The 12,665-nt window shown below is 43.1% G+C and overlaps 1 protein-coding gene across 6 annotated transcripts in view; it reads left to right on the top strand.

Annotated features, from left to right (window-relative positions):
- The window catches only part of PALS2 (protein associated with LIN7 2, MAGUK p55 family member), a 132,628-nt gene that overhangs the window by 103,734 nt on the left and 16,229 nt on the right, over nt 1-12,665 (top strand). For all 6 annotated transcript variants that reach the window (XM_073333707.1, XM_073333710.1, XM_073333705.1 and 3 more), the window contains 2 exons: nt 2,927-3,058; nt 10,943-11,042. In XM_073333707.1, the coding sequence (XP_073189808.1) occupies nt 2,927-3,058; nt 10,943-11,042 (232 nt within the window). The remainder of the gene's footprint in view (nt 1-2,926; nt 3,059-10,942; nt 11,043-12,665) is intronic.

Below are 12,665 nucleotides of genomic sequence, written 5' to 3'. Positions count from 1 at the left end.
AGTTTCAGGCCACGAGTGCACTCATACATCAGGTCACTATCAGACCCTGGATGTCAGTCCAAACTCGCTTTTCCCTCCTTGGCCACATTGTCTCTTGCATACATGTGGTGCCATTCACCGGACTTCATCTTTGTTGCCTACAAGCCTGCCTTCTCTCTATGGACATATCAGAAGGGCAGTATAGATGGTAAGGTGACCATTCCTTCCAAAGTTTTGCACTCTTTCAGGCGGTGAATTAAACCGGAAAAGGGTTGGATGTGGATTCCGTTTCTCACACTGACTCCTGAGGCAACCATTGTTACCAGTGCCTCCCTCTTGGGTTGGGGTGATCATGCTGGTGATCATATGGCGCAAGGCATCTGGACTGTATGGGAGTCCAGAATGCATATCAATTTATTAGAACTGTGAGCAATCAGCAGGGGGGAACAAGCTGTTATCCTCTGTGCATAGAGGCAAGCGTCCTTTGGAACTGGTGCATCAGCCATTGTATAGCCCTACCAGCAGCATATTTACCAGGGATGCAAAACTCTCTAGCAGATTGTCTAAACAGACATTTTTCTGCAAATCACAAATGGGAGTTTAAAATTTGGTTCTCAACGTTTTCTCTTGATGGGGAACACCAGACTGGGACTTTTTTTTGCCTTATGGGGGAACAAGAAACTTCCTCAGTACTGCTCCAGAGCAGCACTGTGTAGGGGCTCGATTGGAGATGATCTGCTGGTGTCATGGACAGATTACCTGGAGTATGCCTTCCTTCCCATCCCATTGATACCACAGGTTCTATGGAAGATCCACCAAGACAGAGCTCAAGTCATCCTGATTGCGCCCAATTGGCAGAGACAGTTCTGGTTTATGGATCTGCAAAATTCCCTGTTCACCCACCCATGAATATCCCCTCAGAAAATGGGGTATTTGTCCCATCGAAAATGTTGAGTTTTCTATGAAAAATTGAAAACAAGAACACTTTGGCCAAAACCCAAAATATTTCTATTCTGAAGTGCTTCTGGTGTGCATAATGCTCCCATTCTCTTCTGTAGGCTGGGTTCCCTTGGCAAACTAAATCTCCCATGTTGCATATGGGTCTCTACTCTTGATGAGCAGAGGCATACATAATGGCAGCTGCATGGCTACTGTGCATCCTGAAAGCTGTAGTCCAGCTGGGGAGGGGTTTCGTTTTTGGATGTTCAGTTTTTTGACAAAAACAATTTTCCATAGAAAGTAGACATTTTCCACAAAAACAATTTTAGTCAAAAACTCAGTTTTCTGTTGAAACGGTTTTGATAGAAAACTTACAACTAGTCTTAATTTTAATATATTTGTTAATTATTTACAGCCCCACCCCCCTTTACATTAAAAGAAAGCTACAGTTGCAATGTCAAGCACTCAGCAGTTAAGAAATGTGAGAATTAAGATTGCATTATAGTACACTCTGGAAAAATAGTATGTGATCTTGTAGTTAAAGTGTTGTTAACATGGCTATAGACCCTTCTGCTCCATCCTCCTTCTCTCCAGACTGTCAGTACTCCTCTGGACCTCTTTATTCACCCTAACACAGCTCATTTCCTTATCCCACCTCCACTGCTTCCCCTTCCTTCGTACCAGCTCCTCCCTGTTCGCACCTCTACATTAGGTCACATTGCTTCCTCCTTCTCCTTCATGCTGCATTGGCGGTAGCAATGGAAGCATTGAGAACACAGAGGGGACATTCTTCTTGCTCTCAATTCCAGTGCCTGGCAGCACAGAATTGTTCAGCTGTTGAGAGAAGCAATTGCAGGTAAAGTCTGGCCCAGCCCCTCATCCCTGGAATGGCACGTGACTAGTCTGGTCGGTCCACAGGAGATGTATAGGGATGAAGAATGCTCTGTGCGGGCAGAATCTTCAGAGAGTGATGCTGCTGCCAGTCTCTAACAAATCTCTACTGAGCAAACTGCAGTTTTCAGAGACTTGGCTGAATTTGGGTACAGGCTTAATTTGAGAGAGAGAGAAACTTCCTCAGAAGTTGATTTGCTTGAGAGAATGTGAGGTGCCAAATAGCTCAGTGTTCTAACTGATTGTTCCTGTAGCCTGTTAACTTGTACACTGAAGGAGTAAATACATTGTTCTAAATCGATGGATTTGAAGATTCAAAAAAAGCTCTTTGTAGGTGGTAAATTTATCTTCCTGAATATGGTTTTCCAAAACATAAATTCTCCAGAACCAGCTTTTTTGAGTACAAGCAAGACAAAAGACTGCTTGGGCTAGCAGGAGCTGTAGGAATATAGGAATGCACTGAGCTTTAGTCAGAGACGCATTCTCCTATACAGGGGATAAGGCATGCAGATCCCCATCTTCTGAAGCATTGGAACCACAGAGAAGGGGGGCAGTTTACTGCCAGTTCCCTTTCCAATAGCAACTCTGAGAGGAAGGCCTTTAATACAAGTGAGGTCTTGAAACCTCAGCAATTTGTAGCCTAAGTTCATAGTTAGAATTTCACAAATCTCAAGGCCAGTGCTCACATTCTCAGAAATGCATACTTTAGATTAATTTCAGGTTAGTGCATGTCAGAATGCGGAGTTATGGTTTATACTGAAGTGTAAAAATGAGTGTTTCAGTTTCAGTTAGACAATATGTGTGTAATTTTTAAAAAAAAAAAACAATTTTGTATTTTCCTGGGTTGAGAAGCTTTTTGAGATCATTTGTGTTGCTGTTTAGTTTAATGTACTCTCTGCTGGTATAATATCAGGCAAAATGTTCTTTAAATCTTCTCCAATATCTTGTATTTTGCTTGGCCAAGGAAAATTGTTAACCATTAATTAAATTTTGTATGTCCTTAGCAAAGTTACAAAGCAGTTTTGGCTTTACTAACGAAGTAATGAGACTTTTTGATATCAGTAGCAATTGTTGATATTCAATCTTTTAAGCTTTAAAGGTTTACGATGTATTTCAGGTATTTGTGAAGTGTCATTTTGATTATAATCCATACAATGACAACCTGATCCCATGCAAAGAAGCAGGTTTGAAATTTTCTAAAGGAGAAATTCTTCAGATTGTAAACCGGGAAGACTCAAATTGGTGGCAGGTTGGTAAAATGCTGAGACCTTTATTACTTTGATTATTTATAATAGTAATAGATTTGTATTAATCTAATCCGGTTGATAGGAGTTTTAGGAAGAAGTATTGATCCAGCTTTTCGCTCTCCAGCATAACCTCAACGTCTTAAAACAATCTTACATCATTGTCTTTCACTTCAGTATTATCTATACCACTCTATCTTTTTTATACTACTACTTATTTGGTCTGAAGCTGCTACATTCCAAAATTCAGATAATTTCCAGCAAAGTATCACATCTTAGGTTGTCAATTAATTATGGTGAGTCTCCCTCTGACAGTGATTGCGGAAGAGTAGGTTCTTCTTTGAGTGGTTGCAGACATGCGTTGCACTCAGGTGTGTGCACACCCAGCGCACCAAAGCTGTATAATTTTGCCTAGCAGTACCCACAGAATCGGCACCGGCTTCCCTCCGCTCATAGCTCTTCCCATGGCTATAAAAGGGCAGCACCACCCCAACCCTGCTCTGTTCCTTCACACTGCTTGCAGCTAGAGTTGGAGCACTTAGTGTGATCTTTCCTCTCTCTTGTCTTTACAGCTTTTTGTGTCATCTTTGTATATAGTTACTGTTAGTACCCTTAGGTAGTTAATAGCCAGGTAGCTTCTCTTGGTAGGATGCCTTCACTGGGGTTAAAACATTGCCCTTTTTGTGGGGCAGCTATTCCCCATAACCATCCACACCCTAGACGTTTATTTTGCCTTCAGGAAAAGCATGCTAAAGAAAGGTGCTCTATTTGTAAGTCCTTTAAAAAGAGGACACAGGAAACTAGAGATGTAAGATTAAAACAGCACCTTCTCGAGCAGACAGCATTGCCTGCCTCAACGTTGGGGACCAGTGTCAGGCCCGTGAAAGGGCACTGGAGCCGGTATGTATTGGTGCTTCTGGACTGAGCTCAGATTACTTGCCCAGAAGGAAGAAGGACTGCTCCCCTTCATCGGGCCCACAAACAAAAACAATCAAAACAGATCAGGGTCATTCCAGGGGATGGGGAGATTCATCTTCAGACTAAGGGAAGTACTGATTGGCACTGGGAGTCTCTTGGTATGAGGGATAGAGTGGGACCATCAACCCAATCTCTGGTCTCATGTTTAGATCAAGTTTGTGAATCTGTACCAGCAATTCTGGTGTACTGCCTTGGGGACACCCATTGATTCCGGTACCTTCAATACAGATGATGGTATCATTGGTTTCCACCCTGTGTATCCGGAAGCAGCAGATCTGTTGTGCCTGTCTGTTCCTGATTCACTGCTTATTCAAGACCCTCCTCTGACTGCAATTGCATCGTCTGTGGTGTCCTCTGCTACCCTGGGATTGTTGGTGAATTTATCGTTTCTGACACCGTCGTCCTCACTGCAGTTTACCCATGATGCATGGGTGTTGTCGATTTCTTATTTGGTACCAAGGGCGTCTTTGGCACAGATAGAATCCGTGGTATCAATGCTGACTACAACATAGTCTGGATCTGCTGGCTTGACACCAGCTTTATTTTTGGTACTGATGCCTTTTATGGGGCCCAGAATGAGTTCAGGGCTGGTACCAATATTCAAGGACTTGTTGACTGCTCCTTTGGTACTCGTGGCGTTGTTGGGTTGGGCTATGGATGGCGCTGGAATCTTGGTAGTCCTGACAGGAGTGGCTTTTTGGGGGGGATCTTCACACCTGAGCTCAGAGAGATCTCCCCTTCCCTTCCCTATCCCACTCTCTTGAAGGTTGTCAAGACACAGCAGGAGTCATAGTTGGTACCAGGATTGATATCATTCCCACAGCAGAGACAAGGTACCTTGACCTAGTTCTTACGGGCCTCAGATGCTGTATATTTATGCCCAGCAGCCTCCTGGAAATCCCTGAGAAGTCTCTTGCTCAGCAAAATCCCAGTCATCAGCTCGCTGTAGGAGGCGATCACCTGTACCTCCAGTAGTCTCCCCGCCAGAACCATCAGACCTGCAGGCACAGCAGAAGGCGCACTCCCTGTGTATTAGGACATTCTGAACCTTTGGGATGGATGGATGTCATTCCTCAAGGGATTCCATTGGCCCCAACTACATTGTCGTCCTTGTCACCAGATGATGCAGTGGTACTCAAGTCCTCATGTCCAGTACCAGAGGATTTCAGATCATATCGGGATCTGCTCAGACACATGGCATCAGCCTTATGTATTCAGGCCAAGCTTGTGCTGGAAAACACCCATAAAATGGTAGATATCTTCCAACAATTGGCTCCTGTGAGAGTTGCCTTCCCTATAAACGAAGCAACACTAGAGTCTGTTAAATCATTATGCAGAACCCTGGCTTTGTTAACACCCACAGCAAAATGCACTGACAAGAGTTACTATGTGGGAATGGAGGGCTTCAAATCCTTTTTCACACATCCAGTTCCAAATTTCCTGGTTGTGACAGCAGAACATGAGAGTGAGAGAAGGAAGATATAAATCTATGCCTAAAGAAAAGAAGTCCAAAATGCTATGTTTATTGGGGAGAAAAATCTACTCTACTTCCTCCTTGTAGATGTGTTTTGCAAATCATCAAGCTCTATTATAAAAATACGATTTTGTGAACCGTGATGCTGTGTCCGTATCTGAACAAGTTACAGGATCCTCTAAGGAGGAGTTCAAGGCTTTTTTTATGGTTGGTAGTTTAGTGGCCAAGGCATCCTTACAGTCAACCCTGGATATAGCAGATGCTTCGTCCAGGTTCATGGCCTCATGAGTACAAAACTCTGGCATAGCGCCTGAGATCCAGCAAAGCATAGAGGACTTGTTCGATGGTCATGTCCTGTTCTCGGAGAAAACTGATGAGACATTATACTGTTTGAAAGACTCCTGAGTGCCCTACACTCATTGGGAATTTATACCCAGGCTGCAAAGACTGCATTTTGGGAAGCAGCAGCAATATCGTCCTCAATGATATTTCTGTCAGTGTTCATTCCTACCCTGCAAGGCAGCAAGATTTCCCTAGAAAGGGGCATAAATCATGGAGGGAAGAAACCTTCTGGGTCTACTTTTTAGTCAAGTGGCTTATCCTCTTCCTCCTTCCGCTAGACAGTCTGTTTGACTGGTGTTTTGAGAGCAGCACCTCAGTTGTCAATGTTGTTTCTATGCCCCAGTTATTTGGGGAAAGGCTGTCTTGCTTCTACAGTGTTCGGGAAACAATAACTATGGTCAGATGGGTCATAAGCACTGGGGGGATCAGGTTGTGCCATTCAGTTCCTATCCATTCCCCACTCCCATCCTCCTACCCCGTCCCTTTTCAGGAACCCATCTCACGAGTAACTGCTCTTAGAGCAGGTACAAACCTTGTGTACTTTGGGCGCTATAGAGGAGGTTCTTCGTCATCTTTGCGGAAAGGTGTTTTATTCGTGATACTTCCTGATCCTCACATCTAAGGAAGGAATGAGACCTAGCCTTGATCTCATCAAACTCATCAGAGATTCTGCATGGTTATCCTGGTTACTGTTCTTCCTGCTCTGAATTACAACCGGTTTGCTGCTCTCAGTCTCCAGGATGCTTATTGTCATGTAGCAATCTTCCCAGGCCACAGGAAGTACCTCAGATTCCTCATCACCAGCTATCATTACCAGTACACAGTTCTCCCCTTCAGACTGCCATCAGCCCCATATGTCTTTATTAAATGCATGACGGTGATGGCTGCCTTTCTCAGGAGAAGGGGAATTTATATCTTTCCATACCTGAATGATTGGCTACTGAGATGTCCATCCAGGGAGCAGGTTCTCTGTCATGTCAGGTTCACACTAGACTTTTTTTTATCGGTTTGGTCTGATCTGAAACAGGAGCAAATCAGTTTTGAAGCCAACTCAAAAAATTTTCATTGGTGCTCCGATAGACTATGAATTTGAGGGTCTTTCTTCTGTCTGAACTGTTCCAGGCAATTCATCACTTTTGTTGGGATCTTCAGTTGCACCCTTTGACCACAATCCGGGTATGCATGAGGTTACTGGGCCCTATGGTGGCATGCATGTATGTAATGAAACATGCAATGGTGCATCTTCACCTTCTTCAGTTGTGGCTGGTGTTAGACTTTTGCCTGTGTTGCCAGCTGCTGGACACCCTTGTCCAGGTGCCCTAAAAATTCTGCACTCTTTATAGTGGTGGGTGGAATTCAACATATTGTGTCAGGGTTTCCCCTTTGTCCACCTTCCACCAACTAAGACAGTAGTTCTGATGCCTCCCCAATTGGTTCGGGAACACATCTGGGAGAGTTAAATTCAGGGTTTGTGGTCAGAGGAAGCTTCCTTTCATATAAACCTGCTGGAACTTTGAGCAGTAGACAATGCTTGTCAGGTGATTCAGGATCCAATCTGGAGGGCATGGATTCATATTCTCATGGACACAGCCATTGCAGTGTATTATGTGAACAACCAGAGTGGTGCTTGTTCCAACCAGCTTTTTCAGGAAACAAAAGTCTGGAACTTCTGCATCAAGGAAGATGATATACCCACAGAATACTTGTCACGCTCTCAGAACCAAATGGCTAATCATCTCAGCAGATCTTTTTTGATCAACCATGAGTGGTCCCTAAAGAAGAGTGTGTTGACGTCCATTTTTCAGTAACGGAGTATCCCTTCCATAAACTTTTTTGCAACAAAGGGCAACAGAAAATGTCATCAGTTCTGCTCTTGAGCATGTCTTAGCCAGGGTCTCTTATCAAGGCCTTAGAATCATAGAATATCAGGGTTGGAAGGGACATCAAGAGGTCATCTAGTCCAACCCCCTGCTCAAAGCAGGACCAATCACCAACTAAATCATCCCAGCCAGGGCTTTGTCAAGCTTGACCTTAAAAACTCCTAGGGAGGTGGTGGAATCTCCTTTCTTAAGTAACCCATTCCAGTGCTTCACCACCCTCCTAGGCCTTCCATCTAAATTGAGGAGGGACCCTGATGTATGCCTTTCCCCCCATTCCTCTGATCCCTCAGGCTATCCTCAAGCTCAAATTGGATCACGTCAAACTTACTATGATTACACCAGCATGACTGAGGCAATGTTAATTTTCCAACCTCCTCTCTCTTGTTGCCTTGACCTCCCAAACCTCTTTCTGTTTTCTCCAACCTACTGACTCAACCAATTAGCCAGGTTGTTCATCCATCGTTGAGCAGTCTGCATCTTAAGGTGTGGATGCTGAATGGCTAGTTCTCAGAGGCAGTTAGAGATTCTGCTTAGTAGTAGAAAACCAGACACAAGGGCCATTACTTGTCTAAGTGGAAATAATTTTCTATTTGGGCAACATCCATGCCGATTCAGCCCATGTTTTGAAGTATTTGGTGCATTTGAAATCTTCAGGCCTCACTCTGAGCTCCCTGAAGGTGTTCCCTTGGAGATGTTCTCATCTTTTCATCCTCCCATTCAAGAGAAGTTGGTATTCTCAAACCCTATGATTGTGAAGTTTTTGAGAGGGTATTATCCATCTTTTTCCACTAGCAAAAGAAATGGTGCCATTGTGGGACCTTAATGTCCTGACAGCACTGATTGGTCCACCATTTGAGCTGATAGCAACATGTTCATGGGCTCTCCTCTCTCAGAAGACTGCCTTCCTAGTGGCTATAACATCCACAAGAAGAATTAGTGAGGTGCAGGCCTCAATGGCAGAGCCTTCATACGCTCAATTCTTCAAGGACAAGATGGCTTTAAGACCATACCCAAAATTTTTGTCCAAAGTGGTATCTGTTTCACCTTAATCAAATTATTTACTTACCTATATTTTTTTTTTCTCAAACCACATTCAAGTGTGGAGGAACAGCATCTGCCTAGTTTAGATGTAGTGGTTGGCATTTTATTTAGAAAGGACTAAGCCGTTTCATTCATCACCTCGCCACTTTATTTCCTACGCTGAGCAGATGAAGGGACAACCATTCTCTGCTCAAACTGTTTCCAAGTGAATAACTTCCTGCATTACTATGGCTTCTGAAGTGACTCAGATGACACCTCCACCATCTTTTGTGGGCTCATTTAACGAGAGCTCAGGTGACATCAGCTCCATTTCTTAGTGGTGTTTCAGTAGTGGATATCTGCAGGGCTGTGATGTATCTTCTGTACATATTTTTGCTAGACATTGTGCTATCACCAATGGCTGCAAACTTTGGGGAGCAGTTCTGTGCTCACTATTTAAATAACTCTGAGCCTGCTTTCCCCTGGAACTGCTTGTGAGTTACCTGATTGGAATACATGTCTACCACCTGTATCGTAACTCTTCTTTGAGATGTGGGTGCAGACATGTAGTCCATGAACCACTCTCCACCCCTCTGCAGTCGAGTCTTCCGCCGGGGATTTTGGCACAAAGGAACTGGGGGGAGGGGTTGGGGCAGGAGTGAGCATGATGAATATTGCAAGGCAGAGTAAGCCCATGCACACACGTGTGGAATACATGTCTGCACCCACATCTCATAGAACAGCAGTTATGATACAGGAATCTTTTCTCTTGTTTTCTCAAAGAGTTGGATTTCCATCTTACTCCTTTTGTGTGTTTGAAAAAGATGATGGAGAGATCCCATCTTCTTCTAACCAGCCAGCTACAGTAACTACAGAAGGGAAAATAAAGAGAAAAAATAGTCTGCATAATTACTTACTGCCAATTAAATGTGTTTCAGAAGTTAGGCACTCTGAATCTCTTCACAAGAGCGTACTAGAGACATTCAGCATGCATGCTGTCACCTCTGTTTTTTCAAACTCCTCCAACTGGCAACTTGCAAGAATCCAAACAAAATAAACCAAAAGCCCTCTCCCACAAGCCATCTCTAATGGGTTTTTACATTTCATTCTGTCTATTGACATGAACAATGATGTATTGTGTCGTAAGTAGTAACTTGCAAGTGTACCAAAATAGATGTCATTGAATTCCTACAGCTAGAGACTTCTCAGCATCCATCCAGTATTTCTTGAGTGGGCAAAAAGTGAGATATTAACTTCATTCCATCTGGCTACTAATAAGATGAAAATATGACTCAGCCTGCTGTTTATACCATTTCTCTTTAAGAGAAATGGATGCAAGTAGCTGCTATTGAGAGGACCAAAACTATAAAATTTCACATTTGTGTGTCCTGAATTACTGACAATGGGACACTCACCATAAAATGATTTCAGTGGAGAATATCTGACTTCTAAGCTTTCATAACTAAGTATACTGTTTGGTTTATAAAACCTAGATCTATGAGTTTTCTCTCCTAAGTAGTAGTAAAACAGTACAATGACAGTGGAATTTTAAGGTATGGTCAGTTCATAGGCAAGGATAATATTACATGTTCGTGAAATGACAGAAAAAATAGGTGCGTCAGGTGCCTATATTTGGAATCATGTTTAGCTTAGGGCCTCTGGATTCCAACAAGAATGCAGGATAAATGCATAAGTGTTCAGCAGAGCTCTACAGATGTTGTGCCATGCAGAATCCTTTCAAACGAATTGTTTGGCTTTTAAGTGTTTTCTGAGCCATTTTGGTCAATTTGGTAATTGTACATTTTAGCAATTTCTTTTTATGGCTGAAATATAAACCTCTGGAATTAGAGATTTAATAATTTATGTGGTAAACAGTACAATGACTTCATTATCAAGAAGTAGTTTTCTGTGTCTCTACTCTAGCCATGTTTCTTGAATTATGATGTTTAAGTGGACTAGAAAACCGGCAAACCCCACTGTGTTTCTGGGAAGCATGGTTCTCTAAATTTGGATTTTCAGGTGTCCATCATTAATGCTTCAGTGCTTAGCCTCCAGAAATCCTAAATGACAGTCTTTCAAGAAGCCAGTCTTCAGGAGTGAATGTCTGATTGAAAGTTTGCTGCTTGTTTGAATCACTGGACTAAAATTTAAAGTATTTGTCACAGGGGATTCATAGCTTATTAACTTGATTTCAGGCTAGCCATGTCAAAGAAGGAGGAAGTGCCGGCCTTATTCCTAGCCAGTTCCTGGAAGAGAAGCGGAAGGCATTTGTTAGGAGGGACTGGGATAATTCGGGTAAGGTTTAATGCACTTTCAGAGATGGGTTCCTTTATCATAGAATCATAGAATATCAGGGTTGGAAGGGACCTCAGAAGGTCATCTAGTCCAACCGCCTGCTCAAAGCAGGACCAATCCCCAACTAAATCGTCCCAGCCAGGGCTTTGTCAAGCCTGACCTTAAAAACCTCTAGGGAAGGAGATTCCACCTCCCTAGGTAACGCATTCCAGTGTTTCACCACCCTCCTAGTGAAAAAGTTTTTTTCCTAATATCCAACCTAAACCGCCCCCACTGCAACTTGAGAGCATTACTCTTTGTTCTGTCCTCTTCTACCACTGAGAAAAGTCTAGATCCATCCTCTTTGGAACCCCCTTTCAGGTAGTTGAAAGCAGCTATCAAATCCCCCCCTCAGTCTTCTCTTCTGCAGACTAAATAATCCCTGTTCCCTCAGCCTCTCCTCATAAGTCATGTTCTCCAGCCCCCTAATCATTTTTGTTGCCTTCTGCTGGACTCTTTCCACTTTTTCCACATCCTTCTTGTAGTGTGGGCTCCAAAACTGGACACACTACTCCCGATGAGGCCTCACCAATGCCGAATGATCACATCCCTTGATCTGCTGGCAATGCTCCTACTTATATAGCCCAAAATGCAGTTAGCCTTCTGGGCAACAAGGGCACACTGTTGACTCATATCCAGCTTCTTATCCACTGTAACCCCTAGGTCCCTTTCTGCAGAACTGCTGCCTAGCTACTCGGTCCTTAGTCTATAGCAGTGCATGGGATTCTTTCGTCCTAAGTTCAGGATTCTGCACTTGTCCTTGTAGAACCTCATCAGATTTCTTTTGGCCCAATCCTCTAATTTGTCTAGGTCCCTCTGTACCCTATCCCTTCCCTCCAGCGTATCTACCTCTCCTCCCAGTTTAGTGTCATCTGCAAACTTGCTGAGGGTGCAATCCACGCCATCCTCCAGATCATTAATGAAGATATTGAACAAATATATCAGGGAGGAAGGCAGTGGGGACTGGAAGGCCACACACAGCCCTGCAAGCTCCACGTACTGGCTTTGGAAGGACACAGCAGCCCAGGGGCTATACATGGTGTTGCGCAGGGCGGGCAGGGCTCTGGCCGGGGTGCTGCCATGATTAGCTTGCTTTGCTTTTTCCATTTGCACAATCAGGCAGACCTTATGAAAGAGGCTCCACAGGTGGTTTCAATACATAAAATAAATGCTAGTTATTACAAATGTATTTTATTTTGACCTTGACTCGAAGAGCGAGGATTAGAATGTACACTCACTGTTTTCAGAGTTTTGATCCTTTTTGCCACCTGCTGGTGAATGGTAAAATTAAGCAGGAAAATCAACCATAGGGTGACCATTTTCAAGTTGCTTTTAAAATATATATCTATATATAAATTAGGGATGTCAAGCAATTAAAAAAATTAATCGTGATTAATCGCACTGTTAAAGAATAATAGAATACCATTTAAATATTTGTGAATGTTTTCTACATTTTCAAATTTATTGATTTCAGTTAGCACACAGAATACAAAGTGGACAGTGCTTCACTTTATATTATTTTTTATTACAAATATTTGCACAGTAAAAAACAAAAGGTTTTTTCAGTTCACCTAATACAAATAA

Source organism: Lepidochelys kempii, chromosome 2 (genome assembly GCF_965140265.1).
Source record: "Lepidochelys kempii isolate rLepKem1 chromosome 2, rLepKem1.hap2, whole genome shotgun sequence".
NCBI lineage: Eukaryota > Metazoa > Chordata > Testudines > Cheloniidae > Lepidochelys > Lepidochelys kempii.
This window is presented reverse-complemented; position numbering and strand designations above follow the sequence as displayed.